The 20,017-nt window shown below is 44.3% G+C and overlaps 3 protein-coding genes across 12 annotated transcripts; 2 read left to right on the top strand and 1 right to left on the bottom strand.

Moving 5' to 3' along the window:
- The first annotated feature begins 1,564 nt into the window (after window positions 1-1,564).
- Window positions 1,565-5,065, top strand: slbp (stem-loop histone mRNA binding protein). 2 transcript variants are annotated; one of them, XM_029771553.1, is made up of 9 exons: window positions 1,565-1,852; window positions 2,624-2,752; window positions 3,162-3,266; window positions 3,354-3,410; window positions 3,622-3,756; window positions 3,845-3,994; window positions 4,241-4,352; window positions 4,520-4,828; window positions 4,943-5,065. In XM_029771553.1, exons 1-8 carry the CDS (start codon window positions 1,794-1,796, stop codon window positions 4,586-4,588), a joined length of 816 nt encoding a protein of 271 aa, XP_029627413.1. In that variant the 5' UTR covers window positions 1,565-1,793; the 3' UTR covers window positions 4,589-4,828; window positions 4,943-5,065. The 2 variants fall into 2 exon arrangements, with proteins under 2 accessions (XP_029627413.1, XP_029627412.1); XM_029771552.1 differs by having other exon boundaries at window positions 1,568-1,852; window positions 3,348-3,410.
- A 557-nt stretch (window positions 5,066-5,622) lies between these two features.
- Window positions 5,623-11,924, top strand: LOC115205492 (uncharacterized). The gene is made up of 13 exons (XM_029771512.1): window positions 5,623-5,727; window positions 6,260-6,320; window positions 6,447-6,511; window positions 6,621-6,675; window positions 6,806-8,404; window positions 8,484-8,570; window positions 8,723-8,887; window positions 9,090-9,253; window positions 9,490-9,609; window positions 9,736-9,850; window positions 9,998-10,175; window positions 10,829-11,040; window positions 11,218-11,924. The coding sequence occupies exons 5-13, from the start codon at window positions 6,919-6,921 to the stop codon at window positions 11,466-11,468; spliced, it is 2,778 nt and encodes a 925-aa protein (XP_029627372.1). The 5' UTR covers window positions 5,623-5,727; window positions 6,260-6,320; window positions 6,447-6,511; window positions 6,621-6,675; window positions 6,806-6,918; the 3' UTR covers window positions 11,469-11,924.
- On the bottom strand, window positions 11,731-18,661 carry LOC115205496 (fatty aldehyde dehydrogenase-like). Of its 9 annotated transcripts, none has more exons than XM_029771536.1 (11): window positions 18,645-18,661; window positions 15,985-16,064; window positions 15,559-15,743; window positions 14,494-14,725; window positions 14,057-14,142; window positions 13,747-13,955; window positions 13,523-13,640; window positions 13,132-13,273; window positions 12,762-12,928; window positions 12,566-12,665; window positions 11,731-12,440 (listed from the first exon to the last, which is right to left on the bottom strand). In XM_029771536.1, the coding sequence occupies exons 3-11, from the start codon at window positions 15,712-15,714 to the stop codon at window positions 12,166-12,168; spliced, it is 1,485 nt and encodes a 494-aa protein (XP_029627396.1). In that variant the 5' UTR covers window positions 15,715-15,743; window positions 15,985-16,064; window positions 18,645-18,661; the 3' UTR covers window positions 11,731-12,165. The 9 variants fall into 9 exon arrangements, with proteins under 9 accessions (XP_029627396.1, XP_029627397.1, XP_029627394.1 ...); XM_029771537.1 differs by lacking the exon at window positions 18,645-18,661 and adding an exon at window positions 16,688-16,922 and having other exon boundaries at window positions 15,559-15,726; XM_029771534.1 differs by lacking the exon at window positions 18,645-18,661 and adding an exon at window positions 16,376-16,921.
- Window positions 18,662-20,017: the final 1,356 nt, after the last annotated feature.

The raw sequence follows: 20,017 nt of genomic DNA, 5'->3' as shown, positions 1-20,017 counted from the left end.
TTCGATGAGGATTTGTCAACAGAAAATTAACTAACCTGACCTGGGAACAAAAAGGTTAAGAATTGTTGTGTGAGAATTGCCACAAAACATGTTTTTAACAATACCGAGAATGGATGACGAAATTACTGAACTACATTGTTCAGTAGGCCTAGTGATCCACCATGATGGTCTTGGGTGCCTCTTTGTGGCAATCAACCGTAATGGCGCATTCACTGGGAACTTGGGGACAAATCACGACGTCAGTGATATTCAAGTCAGAAAGTCGGAGTACTAGAAAGACGCCGGAGTTTCCGACTTGGATGAACATTCAAAATGATTTTCTCAGTTGGTGCTCGTTTTTTTCGAGAGTTTCTAGTTGTCTTGAACGCACTGAAGTTGGAAGTCACAGATTTCCGAGTTCCCCGTTTTATTTGAACGCGGCACCATTTGGTTTTGTCAACGAAATTTATAAGCAGAACATGTGTTAGCGCCGCGTTTAAAACAATTTTGAACTCGGAAATGTCCGTCTTCAGTGTGTTCAAGACAACTGGGAGCTCGATAAAAAAAAACGAGCTCATACTGGGAAAAATATTTTTAACCATAGAGAATGATAGAGCCCTCTAGCGGACGAAGTGCAGTTATCAGCATGGGCAGCGCCATTGGGTCTTCCACCATTTTAATGTAGTCAACAGGGCGAGACATCCAACTTCATTGGCTGATCTCTCCTGGTGACCCTGCTGGAGTCATGTCTAATCGGGTCATCAGGAGGGATCAGCCAATCGTACAGAATACATGTTACTACTCATTGGCGCTGCCCATGCTGTCACAGATGCAAAGACGATTCAGCATTCACGTAGTACTCGGATCTAGAAAACTCTGAAATGTATGCATAAGTATCTAATTACCAATTAAGTGGGAGTTTCATGTCGAAAACTCTGGCATTTCTGTAGACCTCTAACTTTCTGACCAGAAGATCACTGACATGATTTGACCCCGTTTTTTCAGAGGTCCCAGTTGTCATGAATGCACCAATAGACAGTTGGGCCAATGCGGTTTCTGCATTATGACGTATTAACGACACTTCAACATTCTATGTTATGCTGCGACATTTCCGACTTGCTGATTTGTTGAACGCAGCACGTGTATAACTACTACCCGTTAAAAAGTTGGACATTTCGCAGTTTCCTAGTTCCGAATAGCACATGGGCGTGGCGTTAGCTCCACATTAACAGTACATGGGGAAGAAAACATTTTTCTATAAAACTGAATGTCTAGAATGAGCATTATGACGCAGTTACATGACACTACAACATTCTATGGCAGCCATGTTAGCTCCCCATTACCATTACATGGGGAATATTTAAACAATGCTATGTAACAGAATGTATAAATTAGAACAATATTCGAAATTCTAAAAGTTTGCCTAGCTCCCTAAATATATGGCTATATTTATAACTAAACCACTCACTGTTCTATCTCCTAGCTTTGTTCTATCTGTGGTTTTGTAAACAAGCGCGACAAATCCCTCCCCTTCTGTCAGGTGACAGAATAACGTGAATAACGGGCATGTTCGTTTGCACATGGCACGGTGCCCCGGAACTGCAGAGGTTGCGAAATTAGACCATTCCATTGGTCCTTAAGCGATATCTCTACACTCCATGGGCACCGGGCCATGCGAAATGAATTCTCCAATTGTTGACTGACGTCAATGAAGCGCCATTCCTTAGCTTTGGCGCGTTTACATCAAAATCAAAAGATCTCTGCTTAAAGGAAGTAGCTACAAGCCTTTCGTTCCTCTGTAAGTATAGAAGAAAATGTCTTTTCGCCACAAATCCAGACGCACCGATGCTGAATATAACGGAGATGAAAATAGGTGAGTTGTCATGAGTTTGTAAGTGTAATTTAAAAATATATTTAAAAATATATTTTGCTAGTTCGCTTTCTCTCGCGCCAGTCTTCTCCCGCGAAATCAGGAATTGTTGCTGCTCTGGTTAGCTAGCTGGCTAACTGTTTCTAGATACATTAGCTGGAAAAGCGTATGTTTCCTATCGTGTTAAGTATGAGCATTTATTGCGTTGCTGGCTTATGCATGTTTGACTAGTTTTGCTACGTACAGTAACGCAGTGTTTGCTTTATTTTCATTAGATGTTAGCTAGCTAAGTTTACTGCTGGATAGCTAATCAGCTAACGTTAGCTTGCTAACTTGCCTTAACTAGTTACAGTAGCTAAATAGAAAGTGCAAACCATTTGTTTATCCAACTAACGTTAGCTAGCCAGCCAACTTTATAACTAATTTCCCTCAAAATGTAGCTAGCTAATGTAACTGGTTTGAACGCAATAGCTAACTAGCTACTAACGTTAGCTTGCTAACTATATTAACGTTGGTTGGCTAGCATAATATTTCGCGCTCATGCATTGTATGGCGCCGAAGCAGCTATTGTACTGTGCTTGAAATATCTCATAAATAGTCAACTAGTGTACCTACTAGTGTCTCCACTGAGTCTGTAGTGATTGACAATAATCAACTAAAACAAAGGGAACAAGGCATTTTTAATACTGTTAGTGTTAAGTTCTTCGGGAAAATTATGTTCTTGACAATGGTATGATCTTTCAGTCTTGTTGATCCATATATCATTGTTTCTAGGAATAGGGGCCCTTCAAGGTGGTCCAACTGCAGGAAACGGGGAGCTGATGGCAGTATGAGATCAAATGGGGACTTGGACTCGACCGGCACCAGTGATCTGAAGATTAACGCTAACCACAGACCTGTTAGGTAGATTTTTCTGTTGAGCCCTTTTATGCGTCCCAAATGGCACCCAATTCCCTACATAGTGCACTACTTTTGACCAGAGCCCTATGGTTTCTTTATAGGGACACGCCATTTAGGATGCAGACCTTGACAGCCATAAATGAAGTAGACCTTCCTGTGACGCATGTAATTGAGCTGTAAATGAGGGAAGCGTTTGAGAACAATGGCTAGGTTGGCAGATGGTTGCTAAATGCAGATATACCACATGTATGTCACCCTGAATAATGCTGGTAAAAACAAGCAATGAAAATGTATTAAAATAGGTGGTGTTTAATGTCTTTTTCACACCATCAGCCATCTCCAATTTAAGGTGTTTTGAGACATCTTCTGGAGAGGAGGCTCATAATAACTGTACATTTCATTCCTCTTTCAGTTTTACCACTCCTGAAAGTGAAGGTCCAGTTCCCAGATGCGCGGATTGGGGGAGTGAAGTGGAGACTGACGAAAGGCGCTCAAGTGTCCGTCGTGATATGCAACGGTCAGCAGTCACTGCAGTTTCCCCTTTTAGTTAAATGTGCTTGTAAAAGCTTTCAATTGCATATGCTATTGTTTCTTTTAGTTACAGGCGGAGGATACTAACATCAGATTTTGGTCCAAGGGAACGAAAGAACTCTTCTGGAAGGTATATTTCAAAATTGATGTCTCATACTGTGTTTTGCATGAGAGCCTGGTCCCAGATTTTTGTGGTCTTGCCAACTCCATTGCTCGCTCATTGTCAAGCCAAACAAACAATGTGCATGACAAGGAGTTGGCATGATAGCACAGACAGACTGGCACTCAGACTACATCCATTCATTGCATTTCATTCATTAAGCTGTTTCCTGTCTCTTCAGCTCAGAGTCCAGAGACTCTCCTGTCCCTGGTGAGGTCATGGAGGAGGACGAGGAAGTCCTGATGAGGAGGCAGAAACAGATCACCTACGGGAAGAACACACTCGCCTACGACAGATATATCAAGGAAGTACCCAAGTGAGTACAATAGTTTTGGTTTTCATTCAGCTACCACCCTAATAAATCAAAGCTAATATTACCCCATTTGTTTCCATTGTTTTGCCAGGCACTTGAGGCAGCCGGGAGTTCATCCTAAGACTCCAAACAAGTTTAAGAAGTACAGCCGGCGCTCATGGGACCAGCAGATTAAGCTGTGGAAGGTGAAGATTCACGCGTGGGATCCCCCAGCCCTGGAAGGCAGTGAGCTGCAGGCGATGTAAGCCCCTCAAATATCCTGGCATTTAAAACAATTGAGTAAAAAAATATATTGAACTTGAACTTTATATATTGAACTTTATACTCCCTTTGCTATCGTCCTTCAATTGTAAGCACAAGTTGTTCTCCTGAAATTGGATTTTGGAAATGTGTTAAAGCCATCCTGTCGGAATTTTTTTTATCTAGCTAGTCTCTGGGTATATCCTGGTGGCTTACTCAAACCAAGTTTGTTTCATGTATCATTTAGAGAGGAGGTTGACTTGGACGATGTCATGGATATTGAGCTGGACTTCCCTGAGCTGGATTCAGACTCAAGCGCACAGCCTCTTAAAGTCAGCAAGGCCTCTTCGTCTCAACCGGTTTGTTCTTTAACCAGTCTTGGCATGTTTGAAGACAACTATTGGTCCATGTTCAAAAGCAATTTTGTGAAGCTCTGTTGGACTCTTACCAAACACAATTGGAGTGACTTTGTGCTGCATTTTGTCAGTATAAAACTAATCTTGATTTTTTTTTTTTTATGTTGTAGGAATCTTGCCAAGGAACTCCCAGCAAGATGATGAAAATAGATGCATCAGTTGATCTTGACATGGCCTAACTGTTGTGTATTGAAAGACAATCCATGGTTATCACCCCAGAAGGGAAAAAAATGATTGAATGCTTAATTAAAATTCCAGGATAAATTCATGATAGATTAAGTTCAAGTCAGTGACCTGAATTGTATATAGTTACAATTTTCTTACGTTGTGCTGTGAATGCTTGCATTTCAAAATTGTTAATGCCTTTATATGTTAAGAAAACAAATTTATTGTGAGCAGTTGGGAGTGTGTAAATTTGACTGCGTTTAGACAGGCAGCCCAAATCAGATCTTTTTTTCTTCTCTATCAGATCAGCTCTGAAAAAGGTCTGTGGTTGGTAAAATGACCAATTAGAAAAAAATATCAAAATTGGGCTGCCTGTGTAAACTGTTTTGAAATACAATGTTGTACTGTATTTTGAAGGGTTATGTTGACATTGGGATTTTTATAGGCAGTTTTTAAAAATTAAACAAATGAGAAGTTATGCTTCAAGGTTATTTTAGTCTATGATCAGTTTTCTGTATATGCATTCTCGGCGTTCTGCCTGGCTGTAGCTGAGAAATGTATATCTTTTTCATAGTACATTAATGCTTATTACTTAAGAGAACATTTCGTTTATAATCGGTAGCTGATTGATAAATTGTGTAGGTCGGAAGCATGGATGAGCGCCATAGCTCCGCCCCGTATTAGCCATAACAACAAGGGACGCTCTCTTTTCATTGGCTGTTTGTATCTCATGACGGTTACCTAGCTTTGAGCTAGCAATGCTATTCGTGGACCAAGCCCGCTACTTTCGTGAGCACTAGGATTAAAACTCAAAATAGGATTGGCTAAATTACTAACCGTTGGCTGCTGTAATCCTCACAGCAAGTGTTGATGTGAAACACGGAAGTATTCAAGTACAAATGTGATGTTTGTTGTATTACCTTTAACGGTAGCTAGCAACAATGGATGCTAATTTCCTCAATTTTGCCATCGCTTGTTAACTAGAAAATATTAGCTAGCTTGCTAGCTCGAGTCGTGGCAAGCAACTTGGAGTAAAAAGTAATGTTGATACATTAACTTACCGACGCTAAGTGTCAAGAAGAGGAAGCAGATTTACGAGCCAGCTAAATGGGGTTCTCTTACTGGGCCTTTACGTCGGATACTGATTTCACAGGTATTGTGTTATTGCCGTTTTATTATGGCAGTAAGTCGCCTATACTTTTCAGATGGCCAACGCGTCAGCTACCATGTTAGGGTGTGTGTCACTGGGATAGAGTTGCTATGAATCTCACTAGAGTTTGGCAATGACAAGCAACTGAAATCGTTTTCAAATAGACACCTGTACTAGTTATGTGAACGGTGGCTATTTTTGCTTTGCTATACGATAGTCCACTATCAGCGACCGCACATATGGAGTATTTGGTGGCGACAGCTTTTCAAGGAATACTATCAGAAAACATCAGCAGGCGAGCTTGACCTCATCCCTAAAGTTTAAGAGCTAGACGTGACCTGAATACGAAATCTAAAGAGGGTGATCATGTTACCTTGAGTAACGTTAAAGTGCTGTTTCCTGGAAATGTGTTCATTTATTCTGACTATAAGGGCAGTTAATAACTTTGTTTCCAACAGCAATGTGAGCCATTTTGGGGAAGACCTCTGAATGCTGCGTCCTGTTTGATATGGCTCAGATTTTATGTACCCACCAGGAGACCCAGAATGGGACTGCTCTGGAAGTAGAGGGGCAGGGAGGTTTGGACAAGGCAGGAGGTAACCTTCTCTGTTCCCTAACGTCTACACTGACATTGTGAATAAGTAGTTTATTGTTACTTCGTGTTCTGTTTCAGAATAGAAACACTGTTGCGTGGTTTGATACTACTCTTTGTCTCCATCCAGATAAAACCGAGACATCCCCTGTGAATGAGAACCCAGAAGAACCATTTTCTTCTGAAGATGAACAGGTAAGTGACTAACATTCTCAATGAAATATTTTGTGGTAAGTCAATGTAAAAAATAAAAAAGCAAGTTATGATTTTATTATTGACCATTCTCTGAACTATCTTATTTCAGAAGAGATTAAATGCTTTGTCAGATGATGACTTTCTTTCAAAGGACAAGCTTGATGGTATGGGCAACGCCTTCTTTGTTACTGTTTTGATGGTTAACACCTGAGCTATGTAATTAGAAACAAATTGTTAAGAGGACCATGCTGTTTGTGTGGCATTACAGTAGCACTATACTCCTGTCATCTTCAGCTTCTTGGTCCCAGAGTTGCCCCTTCACCAAGTCTCTGCAGAAGGCGGAGGCCCTGCTGAGGACTCGCTTCAACCCCAGCCTGAGGTGGCTACTGAGGCAGAAAAGTGATGATATGTGGGAATTTGAGAACCGGGATAACTTTGTAGCGTGCCAGAACCTCACCTCTCAATCGTCTAGCAGGCTTCAGCGGCTAGACCAGGGCATGCTGGGTCTCAGTCCACAGTGCCAAGTGTTGCGGGGGCCACGGACAGGCCAGCTGCAGAGTTGCATCAGGTGCCTCGCTACAGAGGGCAGTTTCTACCACCACCCTCCAGCCGCTACCCTCAGCCAGCACTATGGGCAGCTGCAGTACCTACTGGAACAGCGGGCTCAGCTCCTTTTCCTCCATGAGTATGCCCGGCGCACCAGAATCACCACTGTGTACGTTGACAAACTGACGAGCCTGCTGGAGCAGGAGCTAGGTTTGTTGATGGACAGGAGTCGAGTCCTGGAGCGACCAAACTCTGCCTGGAGCTTTGGGATGGGAGGCCTGTGCCAGGAACTACGTATCCACGTGAGCCATTGGGATGCTCTATGTGCCAAAGCCCAGTCTGACGTCTGGCTGAGAACTGTTCTGTTCCAGAGGACAGAGACCCTTGCTGTCATGCGGCAGACACTGAGAGTGCTGGGACTGCAGGCCCTGGTTCTGATGGAACGTTGTATCTATACAGCCCTCTCCGCTGTGGCCTCAGCTCAGCTGGCCAGGGTGCCCAGAGACGCCTTAGAGGACCTGCTGGCTGGGGCAGAGGTCTTTAACCAGGTACTGGACGAGCAGAGAGTCCAGCATAGAGGCTCGCGGTGGAGGACTCAGACCCTACAGCTGTCTGACTGGCGTGGGCTGTCTAGTAGGCAGCCCACCCGGAGGGGTAGCCTTCCTGCACCGTTCCCAGTGGTTGAACTGATGAGGATACTGGCAGAGCACAGGGGGCAGATCGCGGCAGAGCAGCTGTACCAATGGGCTTCCCAACAGAGCTTCCTCCACTCCCAGGCCCTGCACACTGGAGCCCCAGCCCCTACGTGGGAGAAATTAGAACTGTTATTCCCACTGCTTTCCCCTCTACACCCATCAGAGCCCAGTCCTGATGGGCTCACACTGGATAACCTCCCTGGGCCCTCTTCAGATGAATCCAGGTTGGGAAAGCCCTGTCCCTTGTCCTCTGATCTCCCCTTTACAGCCTTCATCCGTCAGGACCGAAAGTCTCTAGAGATTCTCTTCCAGGCCCTGGTGTCCTCCACAGACCTGCTGGCTCCACACATCCCCAACAGACCCAGGCCGGAGTGGACCAACAACCCAGAACATTCTCCCAGGTGCTGTGAGGGAGAGTCCTCACCCACAGATGAGGCCAGGCAAGAGATAAAGAGACCCAAGTCAGTCCAGTCTGGGGCCTGTGTGGAGCTCTTTGGTCATTACAGGACAATGCTGTGGAGGGAGTTTGGCAAAGCCGTCATCCAGCGCTTCCACCAGCCACCAAAGAGAGACCCTTTGGGCAGTGTTAACCAGTGGAACGACCAGATGGTTTTCCAGCTTGTGATGTGGCTCAACCATGGCTGTAGAGGAGGTAACAAATGCTGCCTGTTTTTAATCAGTTGATGTGTGACTGTCACACTTTCAATAGATAATAGTTGAATGCCTTGCAGAGCTCGTCCCTGAGGAGTGTAGAGGAGTGGTTGATGACTTCAGCTTACAGCTCCTGTCCAACACTGCTTTTAGGCACTGGGATGAGGGTCAGTTTCTGTGTTTAAAACATCCTTAATCCAGTGTAATTTGACACCCATCTGCATCATGTAGTTATAGTAATATAACAACACAATGTTTTTGGTTTCTGTTAAGGTATTGCCTCTAATCTTTGTGTGTGTGGTTTTTTTCTCTCTTGCAGTGATGTGTGCATCACTGGGCTCAGGACTGAAAGATAAATGTCTTCCAGGAGTTGAGCGTGAGAACTGCATGGTGATGACATGTACAATGGAGAGACTCCTGCAGCTGTCCCCTCCACTCCTCACAGTGCTGCAGTGTCTTCAAACTTCAGCCCACCTGGTCCAAGGTAACCCCTATATCAGCCCACCTGGTCCAAGGTAACCCCTATATCAGCCCACCTGGTCCAAGGTAACCCCTATATCCATATGATTTAAATGCTTATTAATCTGGAAATCACCTCCAAATATCCCTAGGTCATTCTCCTTCTCTACCTCTTAAACATTCTACCAGGCCACACGGTAGTCATCTTGCTTTTCATAATTCATCAGGTGACAGTAATGCTCGGACTATGAGGTCCCTTCACATAGGATCGCTGAGCAGAGCGGTGGCATCCGTCCGATCCTCTACCTTCTGGGTCATGAGAAAGGCCTACCAGTTCCTTTCCTCCTGGTCCCTCAACAAGTTCCTGCTCGTCACCCTAGGAGACCTCAAGGTGAGGATTCACTCTGACATGCTTCCCAAATGGCTTCCTATATAGTGCACTACTTTGAACTAGAGCTCTGGTCTAAAGCAGTGCACTATATAGGGAATAGGGTGACATTTGGGACACACGTCTTCTATTTCCCTATTGAATGTATGTTGGCCTTGCTTCAGGTGTCTTGTCTTTAGTGAGAAATCCTATGTTGACATTGAGGGATGCACCTACATAAGTGTGTTGTGTGCTTTAAGGTGCTGAGAGCATCAGTGGTGAGGCTACTGCAGCATGTGGAGGCCCTGAGTGTGAATGAAAATCATTATCTCCTCAAGCTGCTGGCTGCACAGCTTACTCAGGGAGTCACAGATCTACAGGTGAGGGACAACATAATGGTTGATCTCCTGTCAATTTCTAGACCAATGTTCCACTTGTCTTCTCTTATAGCGTTTAGAGTTTATTACTCAAATAAACTCAGTTCTATTATGTCTGCATTGTTGAAGGTATTCTCTGAACTGGTGCTCAGAATCTTCTCCATGGACTGTAAGAGGATGTCTGAGGAGATCTTTTTGCAGACCATGCCCTCAGCAAAGCACTGGAGAGTGAACTATAAAACAGGTAAATTACAGACTGATGGAACTGAAATATCCTATATTCTAAACATGAGAAACATGTCCACTATTTGAGTTTTTGTTCTGTTGTACTTTGTGTATGGTACCAATGTAATTGATACTTGTTTTTTCCTTCATCTTATTGTATCTGCAGAGTTCCCCAGCAGCCCTAGTGATTACGCTGCTACTGCAGCTCAGAGTGTAATAGGACAGGTACTGGAGGGGGTGCAGCCCCTGCCTGAGGAGGCTTGGATCCCCGCCCTGACAGAGGCCATGACGGCCTTCATGGAGGCCTGGATGGAGCACATCCTCAAGCAGAAGATCAAGTTCAGGTATGTGTACAGTATTCTCTGATTTTAGATTAGCAAATACAACCGTGCTGAATACCATAGAAATACAATTACTAGAATGGGCATAGAATCTCTGACTTGGGAAGCCCATACTAGTGATTCTATTTCTGTGACTATACTGATTATCATTACTGTTCTCCTAACATGGCACTAGTAAGGGGAGTGATAGACACACCCACTCACCAACCGTTCTGTTCCTCTCTCTCTGTCTCTCTCTGTCTCTCTCTGTCTCTCTCTGTCTCTCTCTGTCTCTCTCTGTCTCTCTCTGTCTCTCTCTGTCTTCTCTCTGTCTCTCTCTGTCTCTCTCTTCTCTCTGTCTCTCTCTCTGTCTCTCTCTCTCTGTCTCTCTCTCTGTCTCTGTCTCTCTCTCTGTCTCTGTCTCTCTCTCTGTCTCTGTCTCTCTCTGTCTCTGTCTCTCTCTGTCTCTGTCTCTGTCTCTCTCTCTCTGTCTCTCTCTCTCTCTCTCTGTCTCTGTCTCTCTCTGTCTCTGTCTCTCTCTCTCTCTCTGTCTCTGTCTCTCTCTGTCTCTCTCTCTCTGTCTCTCTCTCTCTGTCTCTCTCTCTCTGTCTCTCTCTCTCTGTCTCTCTCTCTCTCTGTCCTCTCTCTCCTGTCTCTCTCTCTGTCTCTCTCTGCAGTATCCAGGGGGCTCTACAGCTGAAGCAAGACTTTGACCTCATCCGGAACCTGATACGCTCGGAGGAATACAGCCTGTCAGAGGAGATCCACCAGAGGCTGCTCTCCCTCCGGGTCTTCCACCAGGTGGACAATGCCATCGTGTGCCTGCTGCAGCAGCCCATGGCCAAGCCCTACATGCCTTCGCGGGGCTGGGAGCCCTTCAGACGCTGCTGTAAGTGTCCACCAGGGGGGGTGCCTTCATCATTGATAACATGATGTTTAGTTGAATCCCACCATAGTGGAATTATAAAAGTAAGCCACACAGGCAAGTCAGATGTACCACAACACTTTACAGCATTGTATTTGGCCTGTTTCTCCTGTTGACAATCATGTGATTCCTACCTGTCAGGTCCAAGTAGTGCCAATATGGTGGACCAATCGTCTAGCAGTCTGAATAACTTTGAAAGCATGGACCTCCAGTCTGCGTGTCAACAGGCCCTGGCCCAGGCAGAGGGCTCTATGAGCCCTGATCTGCTGGCCTCCACCCCGCAGGAGTCCTACCTGGCCGTGGCACAGCAAGAGTGGCTGGACCTGCGCATACACAATGGAAACCGCTGGAAGCTCCCTGGGCTGCAGTGCCTGACAAGGTCAGAGCCCTAACCCTCAGGTATTCTATCTAGAAACTCATTCCTCCTCCAGACCAGACACTGGAAATGAACAGCCTTTTGGCCTAAAGGCTGTCCTACACGGCTGCTCATCTGGAAGCCTTTTTGCTCTTTGAATGAATAAATGTGTCAATGCGCTAGGGCCAGACAGCAAAATGATGGATGGTTAGTTTACTAGGTTATGAAGTTACTAGGAACATTTGGATGTTACATTTCCTAGGACTTCATCTGAACAAATCAAAGCCATGTCAATAGACTAGTATTGATGAAGTTCTTTATGTTATCATTAGCTACAAAAGGTACAAAGCAATAACGTTACTGAAAAGGTTTTTTGTTTCTTTTCAAAACAAAATTTCAAATATTGTGTGTATCCATGGCATGTGCATATACTTGAACATATTTTTGTAAATCCGTGCTGATGAAGTAATGGAAAGTAAAGATTTGTTTTTCATCTCTGGCTCCTGAGGGGTTTGTTTTGTTAATTTTTTAACCTCAGAAAAGGAAACATCAGGTCATACAATAGATGATCATGGTTGATCTATAGATAGTACACCCTCTCATAGTAAGATTACAGAATTATCGACATAATACATTGATGATGATGATACATTACAATATAGCAACTTCAAGAAGTGCATTTGATGCAAAAAAACCCATTTACAGTTGATAAGCTGAAGTAGTGAGAACTGGGACTACCTGGCACCCATGACTAGAATTACAATCAGGGCGACAAGGAGACAACAGGCTAAGATGGTGGCCAAGACTGCCCACACGAAGGTGGATTTGGATTGGTCACACAGGGAGCTCCTCATGGCTTGTCTGGCCCTGCGTGCCCGTGAGCGGTCCTGGGGTGGGTACCTGGCCATGTTAATGCATTCCATGCCCAAGGACTTGATCAGGCACGCACGGTGGTGGCTGAGCTGGTCGAAGGTGTGTTTCCCGTGGTACCTGCCCATTCCACTTTGACCTGTAGGGGGTCAGAGTTCAGAGAGCAGCAAGTGAGGTCATTATAAGATAGGATATTAGACTAGGAAAATTCACCAATGTGCTGGCCAAAACTATTAAAATACTTGAGTTGGTTATCGGTCTTACCTACGCCGCCAAAAGGAAGGGAGTTGAGCACGTAGTGCATTATGACATCATTGACTACCACCCCGCCGCTGCTGGTCTCAGCAATCATTCGCTTTATCACCTCATTGGCAAAAATAGAAACAAGAATAATATAGTCTGTGTGATCCTCCACACTCTCCTAATATGGAGTCCTATTGTTTCAACGGTAGTAGCTTACCTTCTTGTCAGAGGAAAAAACATACAGCGCTAAGGGCTTCTCTTTCCCATTGATGAAGCGAATTGCATCACCCACATCACCAACAGTCACTATCGGCAACAGAGGTCCGAAGATCTCCTCCTGCATAAGTCTGGTGTGAGGAGACACGTCCGTTACCACTGTGGGAGCTGGAGGAGCAGATGGGGGAAAGGTTATTGACAGACACACAGGAAGGTCACAGGGACGGTACAGTCAGTTACATCGGCACATCACAGCACTGACAAAAGTTCATCCCAGAATTGATTCAATATGGATTTGTTTACCCATTGCATAAATAAAGAAGCTTGGCATGAGTCCAGCCAACCATCTCCCCCATAAGGATTCTCCCTACCAATATAACACTGTGATGGGTCGCTCTCTCCCCCTAGTGCCACACTGCACCCCTCCAGCAGACCCATCACTCGACTAAAGTGGCGCAGGTTGATGATGCGACCGTAGTCTGGGGAAGATTTGGGGTCCGGGCCGTAGAACTCCTGGAATTGTCAAAAGACAAGGATTAAATGCTGTCTAAAACAAGGATTAGATGCTGTCTAAAACGAGGATTAGATGCTGTCTAAAACGAGGATTAGATGCTGTCTAAAACGAGGATTAGATGCTGTCTAAAACGAGGATTAGATGCTGTCTAAAACCATACACACAGTGTAATAGACAGATATAGAACCCTGATATATTGTCCATGGTAAAAGACTACTCTGCTGGGTGAAGACAGATCTGGAACAGACCTGTAGTGTATTCCGGATGCCCTCCACCAATTTGTTCTGAATGCTGGGCTCACACAGGATGTAGTCAGGGGCGATGCACGTCTGCCCAACGTTGAAAAACTTTCCCCATGTGATTCGGCTATAAAAACAAACAAATGACGTAGCAAGACATGTCTATATGAGCCATGTGACTATGGATAAAATGGGTTGCTGAGCAACGGTGCGAACTAGCAAATAGCTGTTACCGGCAGGCCACGATGAGGTCACAGTCCTTGTCAATGTAACAGGGGCTCTTGCCCCCTAGCTCCAGGGTGACAGGGGTCAGGTGTTTGGCCGCGGCCTCCATCACCACTTTCCCCACTGTGCTGTTCCCAGTGTAGAAGATGTGGTCGAATCGCTGCCTCAGCAACTCCTGGGTCTCTGGAACTCCACCTGTCACCACAGGATATAACTCCTGACAGGGAAAATAACCCAACATTAAAGTGATAGTTTACCCCAAAACCACAAATTTAGAATTTTTGTTATTACTGATACAAGGTTAGCAAAATGTAAGACCTTGTCCAGATATTGAGGGAGCAGTGCTTTGAGGAGACTGGCTGAGTGCTCACTCAACTCAGAGGGTTTCACCACTGCTGCATTCCCTGTAGAGGAAGCATGAACAGCGTGTGAGAGGGTTGCTGAGAGAAAGTTAGAAAACAAATATGCATCCATTACAGGATCAATGAGTTAGCCAGGTAACTTGACTAAATATTGGTATATAACCTTGTATTTTTAAAGATAAGCTTGAATTGGACATGGTCTAGTTGACTCAACAACCAAAAACATCTCTAAGTTTAACTTCATTAATGAGCCAGCAAATAAGTGGTTATTACTGGTTGTTTATCAACGTTAGGTGGCTAACTCATTGATCCTGCTTTGTAGTAAACCCTCTGCTCCGCTTGTAGTGGGAACATTTGAAGGAATTTAATTCAACTAGGGCCTGGGGTATATACCAGCTGCAATGGCCCCGATCAGGGGCTGCAGAGTGAGGGCCCAGGGGTAGTTCCATGCCCCGATGATGAGCACCACTCCCAGGGGTTCAGGCAGGATGTACACCTGGTCTGTTAAGGTCATGATGTTCTTCTCCACATGGCGAGGGGCAGCCCACTGAGACAGCTTCCCCACCGCCAGGCTGATCTCATTCTCCAGACCAATCAGCTCAGAGAGGGCTGTGTCATACTGGCTCTGTAAAACGACAGGGCAGTGATGTCTGTCTGTATCGAGGCTATATGGATCGTTATTGTTCACTTATCAACACACTCTGTGCCTTAACATGCTAGATTTGTCATTAAAATTAAGTCGGTGGTTGGACTTTGCTAATATGGTAAGGGGCATCTCCCTCTTTTCTCCCTCAAAGTTATGAAAACTCAGACATTCATTTTGTTACTTTTATGATTTGTGAAGCATCTATATAGGTCTTATAAATGCATAACGATTTACGAAGGCTTTATTACGTCTAAAAAGCTTAGTGTATATGTATATGCCCTTTGTTGATACATTTCAGTGTACAAAATATTAAGAATACCTGCTCTTTCCATGACAGACTGACCAGGTGAAAGCTATGATCCCTTATTGATGTCACTTGTTAAATTCACTTCAATCAGTGTATAGGAAATGGAGACAGGTTAAAGAAGGATTTTAAACCTTGAGACAATTGAGACATGGGTTGTGTATGTGTGCCATTCAGAGGGTGAATGGGCAAAACAAAATAATTAAGTGCAATTGAACGGGTTATGGTAGTAGGTGCCAGGCGCAACGGTTTGGTCAAGAACTGCAACGCTGCTGGGTTTTTCACACTCAACAGTTTCCCGTGTGTATCAAGAATGGCCCACCACCCAAAGGACATTGAGCGAACTTGGCACAACTGTAGGAAGCATTGGAGTCAACATGGGCCAGCATCCCTGTGGAACGCTTTCGACACCTTGCAACTCAATATTAGGAAGGTGTTCTTATTATTTTGTACACTCAGTGTATGTCTATTTATCAAATATTTTTTTCAATGACTTCCAAACTCTCACCCTGTTGAGGTCCTGCTTGAGCGCTATGGCAATCTCTCCTTGTCTTTCTGTGATCAGCCTCTGAAGGGACTTTAACTGTTGAACTCTGAACTTCAGGGGTTGGGACCTCCCTGTGAGAAAAGCATCCCTGGCAAAGTCCACAGTCTGCTTCTCCATGTGTACGTCTATCTATAACAAACAGACACCTGTAGCCCACAACCATAATCACAATGAGAAAGACGCTAAAATATGCACACCTACAGCAGTAGACCTAATCCTTTTGGTTTGAAAATGTCCTAAAATATACTACATTTACTGTGATATGCCTGACCAACTAATCAAATCCAACTTTAATAAAAGTGCATTTCAACATCATAATAATGCTATTTTTCTGATAGGCAGAGGGTTGAAAATTGAGCACAATATAGGGTAAAGTGCAATACTTACATGTGAATGAAAGCAGTAGCCTACACAAATCCTAATGTTGCCTGTTGTGTTGTCATCAAACCCATAAATATAGAGATGGTCTGTAAAAAAATGTAAATCCCAAATCTATTCACTGTTCGATGAGTACTACAAAGGCTGCTGCATATCTATTGAGAGGAAGTTGTTATATAGGCTACCCAGGGTCATATAAAATCATTACCTGGTTCTAGTGAATATTCAATCAAATTGTATTAGTCACATACAACAGGTGTAGCCCTTACAGTGAAAAGCTTACTTACGAGCCCCTAATCAACAACGCAGTTGAAAAAAAATAGGGCTAAGTAATAAAAGTAACAGGTAATTAAAGAGCAGCAGTAAAATAACAATAGCGAGACTATATACAGGTGGGTACCTTTACAGAGTCAATGTGCGGGGGCACCGGTTAGTTGAGGTAATATGTGAGTCACAAAAGAGCAGGACTCTACTAAAGCCTCGGGCTCACCGGACACTGCCTCTGCTCCCCCCCGACCCAGGCAAGGTAATGGCGGCGATCATTAAGTCCGAACAGACTGTGCTGGCTAAGGTGGAGTCACTATCCACTGACCTATACGCACAAATAGCCATTCTTGCCACCGAGGTCAACACAAAGATCGACTCCGTTAAAGACGACTTGGCGAAACATGACACCCGTCTGAATAGCTTGGAAGGCGGTGCAAATACTTACTCCGACAAAGTGGTGACACTGGAAGAGCAAATTACCCGGACTGGCTGCCTTAAGCAATCTTCGGGAGGTCCAACTCATTCCGTTACATATTTGCTGACAGTACATTTCGTTCTGATTCATTAACAGAAAATTCTATATAGTCCATCCCTGCTTCCGTGAAGTCTTATCACTTCTGCAGATTCTTATTAACCAGGGAGGGGGCAGAAACACATCGTTTTACTTTTCAACAGTAATGTCTTCATATCCAAGACTTGTGTGAAGATACATTTTTTTATTTAAATGTTAATTCATTAACTTTCATTTTATTTTACTCTTGAAAACCTTAATTGCACAATATCAAAACACCCTGTACTGTATGAGGTTCGTGATTGGACTTGGACTGCTACATATATGGCATAGTTATAAAAGAATGACCAAGTTCTAGTGTATAATAACCTGATGCTTCTATGGAAGCTTCTTCCTGATACCTACCTCACTGACGTAACTTTGGGTGACACCGTGGACAATTGGCAGTTATTTTTACCACTTGAGATATCAGAGGCAGCCTGTTAGTTTAATCATTACCTTAGCTCTCTAATAATTAGCACGTGCCATTGGGGGCATCAGTACCACTATAAGAATCTGGCCTTGCTGGACAATCCCAACATCATACCAGGAACCAGTGCTGGTCCACGGACCAGAGGTTGAGAAACTCTGAGCTAGACTGTCTGTAGTCTCTTCAAAGCAGCTGTGAAGAGACTTGACTGGCTGCCTTAAGCAATCGTTGGGAGGTCCAACTCATTCTGTTGCATATTTGCTGACAGTACATTTCGTTCTGATTTATTGACAGAAAATTCTATATCGTCCATCCCTGCTTCCATCAAATCAAAAGTATTTATAAAGCCCTTCTTACATCAGCTGATGTCACAAAGTGCTGTACAGAAACCCAGCCTAAAACCCCAAACAGCAAGCAATGCAGGTGTAGAAGCATAAACATTGCTTCCATGAAGTCTTATCACATCTGCAGATTCAGATAAACCAGGGGAGGGGGAAGGAAGCAATCTTCATTACTTGGTGTTCTAGTCCAACATACCACAGTACATTTGTTTTCAGTTTGGATATTGGTTTGATATTTGGAGTTTGTTAATAAATACCTCTTCAACAGAAGGTCCTAGGATGATTAGGGTGATATATCTAGAATCAGATGACGCTAGAGAGCAAGGTACAGCCTTTTTTCTTCTCTGTTCCGTTTTCAAAAAGTGACTTTAAATTGGTTTCAATGGGAGAATATTATGCATGGAGGACTGTCTTAAAGGGGCTGTCTTAAAAGTGCAATCAACACAACCTGGTGTTTACAGAAAAACATTTTTTTTGTCTCAATTAAATGATCTAGAGATCTTAAACCAACTTTATGTTTTTCCCCACAACAATTACATTTAAAAATGTTAACCTGTTTATATTTCATGGATTTTATATAAAAATATGAACTCAAAAAGAATAAATGGTGAGCAGCAAAATGTGAAGGTGCATTTTCTCGGTGCTCCTGTCCAGGGCTAACAATTTACTATTAATACTTCACCAACATCTCCCCTACCATGTTAATTTTGTAACATTTAATTTGGAATCAAACCCAATTTACTAATTTGGCAATTTTTTCTGAAAGTTTTGGCCTTTTCATTGTGAAATGTCGAAACAACCACGGCCACGAGTCACAAAAGAGCAGGCCTCTACTAAAGCCTCGGGCACACCGGACACTGACTCTAGGGATGGAGGGGGACCCAGACCTAGCCAAGGTAATGGCGGCGATCATTAAGTTGAACAGACTGTGCTGGCTAAGGTGGAGTCACTATCCACTGACCTATCCGCACAAATAGCCATTCTCGCCACCGAGGTCAACACAAAGATCGACTCCGTTAAAGACGACTTGGCGAAACGTGACACTCGTCTGAATAGCTTGGAAGGCAGTGCAAATACTTACTCCGACAAAGTGGTGACACTGGAAGAGCAAGTCACCCGGCTTTCATCAGATGTCGCCAAACTAACTTCCAAGGTCGAAGACCTCGAGAATAGACAGCGCCTGGGGAACGGTCGCATTTTTGGCGTGAGAGAGGAACTTGAGACCGTAGGCGGATTGCGGCCTAGCTAAATTGCAATAGGAAATTCCCGACCTTGATTACGCCCCACTCTTGACCGTGCGCACAGAAGCCTAGAGTCTGCACTGAAGAATGGGGAGCTGCCCAGACCCAGCGTAGTTAAATTCCACTACCTTCAGAAGGAGGATGTCTTCCGAGTGGCTCCCATCACCTACGACGGCCAGATTATTCACATTTACCAGGACTACACGGCGGCAGTCATGAAGAAGAGGTCAGCCTTCAACGAGGTGAGGGGGCTCCTACACTGCTGTCTGTGCACCAAGTTCGGCATTCTTTACCCAGCTGTACTGAAGATCACTATTCCTCCGGTGAGCAGAAGACATTCTTAGACCCAATCAGGGCCAAAGAATACATCGTCGCGCACCGACATCCACAGGAGGACAGGCAACATACGACAAACTAGCCATTGTAGGCCCATACTCTGCCTCTGCGCTAGCCATGCTAACGTGACAAAGGACCAACTAGTGAACTCATATCTTGATTAGAAACGTGCCTCCACCCTGCAGCCAAAAAGGACAATTATTCTTCCAGTAACTTAACGTTATGGACAATGATGGTATGTATAGGGTGACATATTCTCACAAGGACAATATAGTTTGAATAGTATTTTATTTACAGTACATGGCCTTTACAGTACAGTTTTTTTCCTGTTGTACTTTGTGTATGGTACCAATGTAATTGATGCTTTTTTCTCTTCATCTTATTGTATCTGCAGAGTTCCCCAGCAGCCCTAGTGATTACGCTGCTACTGCAGCTCAGAGTGTAATAGGACAGGTACTGGAGGGGGTGCAGCCCCTGCCTGAGGAGGCTCGGATCCCCGCCCTGACAGAGGCCATGACGGCCTTCATGGAGGCCTGGATGGAGCACATCCTCAAGCAGAAGATCAAGTTCAGGTATGTGTACAGTATTCTCTGATTTTAGATTAGCAAATACAACCGTGCTGAATACCATAGAAATACAATTACTAGAATGGGCATAGAATCTCTGACTTGGGAAGCCCATACTAGTGATTCTATTTCTGTGATTATACTGATTATCATTACTGTTCTCCTAACATGGCACTAGTAAGGGGAGTGATAGACACACCCACTCACCAACTGTTCTGTTCCTCTCTCTCTCTCTCTCTCTCTCTCTCTCTCTCTCTCTCTCTGCAGTATCCAGGGGGCTCTACAGCTGAAGCAAGACTTTGACCTGATCC

The sequence above is a fragment of the Salmo trutta genome, chromosome 13 (genome assembly GCF_901001165.1).
Source record: "Salmo trutta chromosome 13, fSalTru1.1, whole genome shotgun sequence".
NCBI classification, from domain to species: Eukaryota; Metazoa; Chordata; class Actinopteri; order Salmoniformes; family Salmonidae; genus Salmo; species Salmo trutta.
The sequence above is the reverse complement of the archived record's forward strand: the minus strand, read 5'-3'. Positions and strand labels throughout refer to the sequence as shown.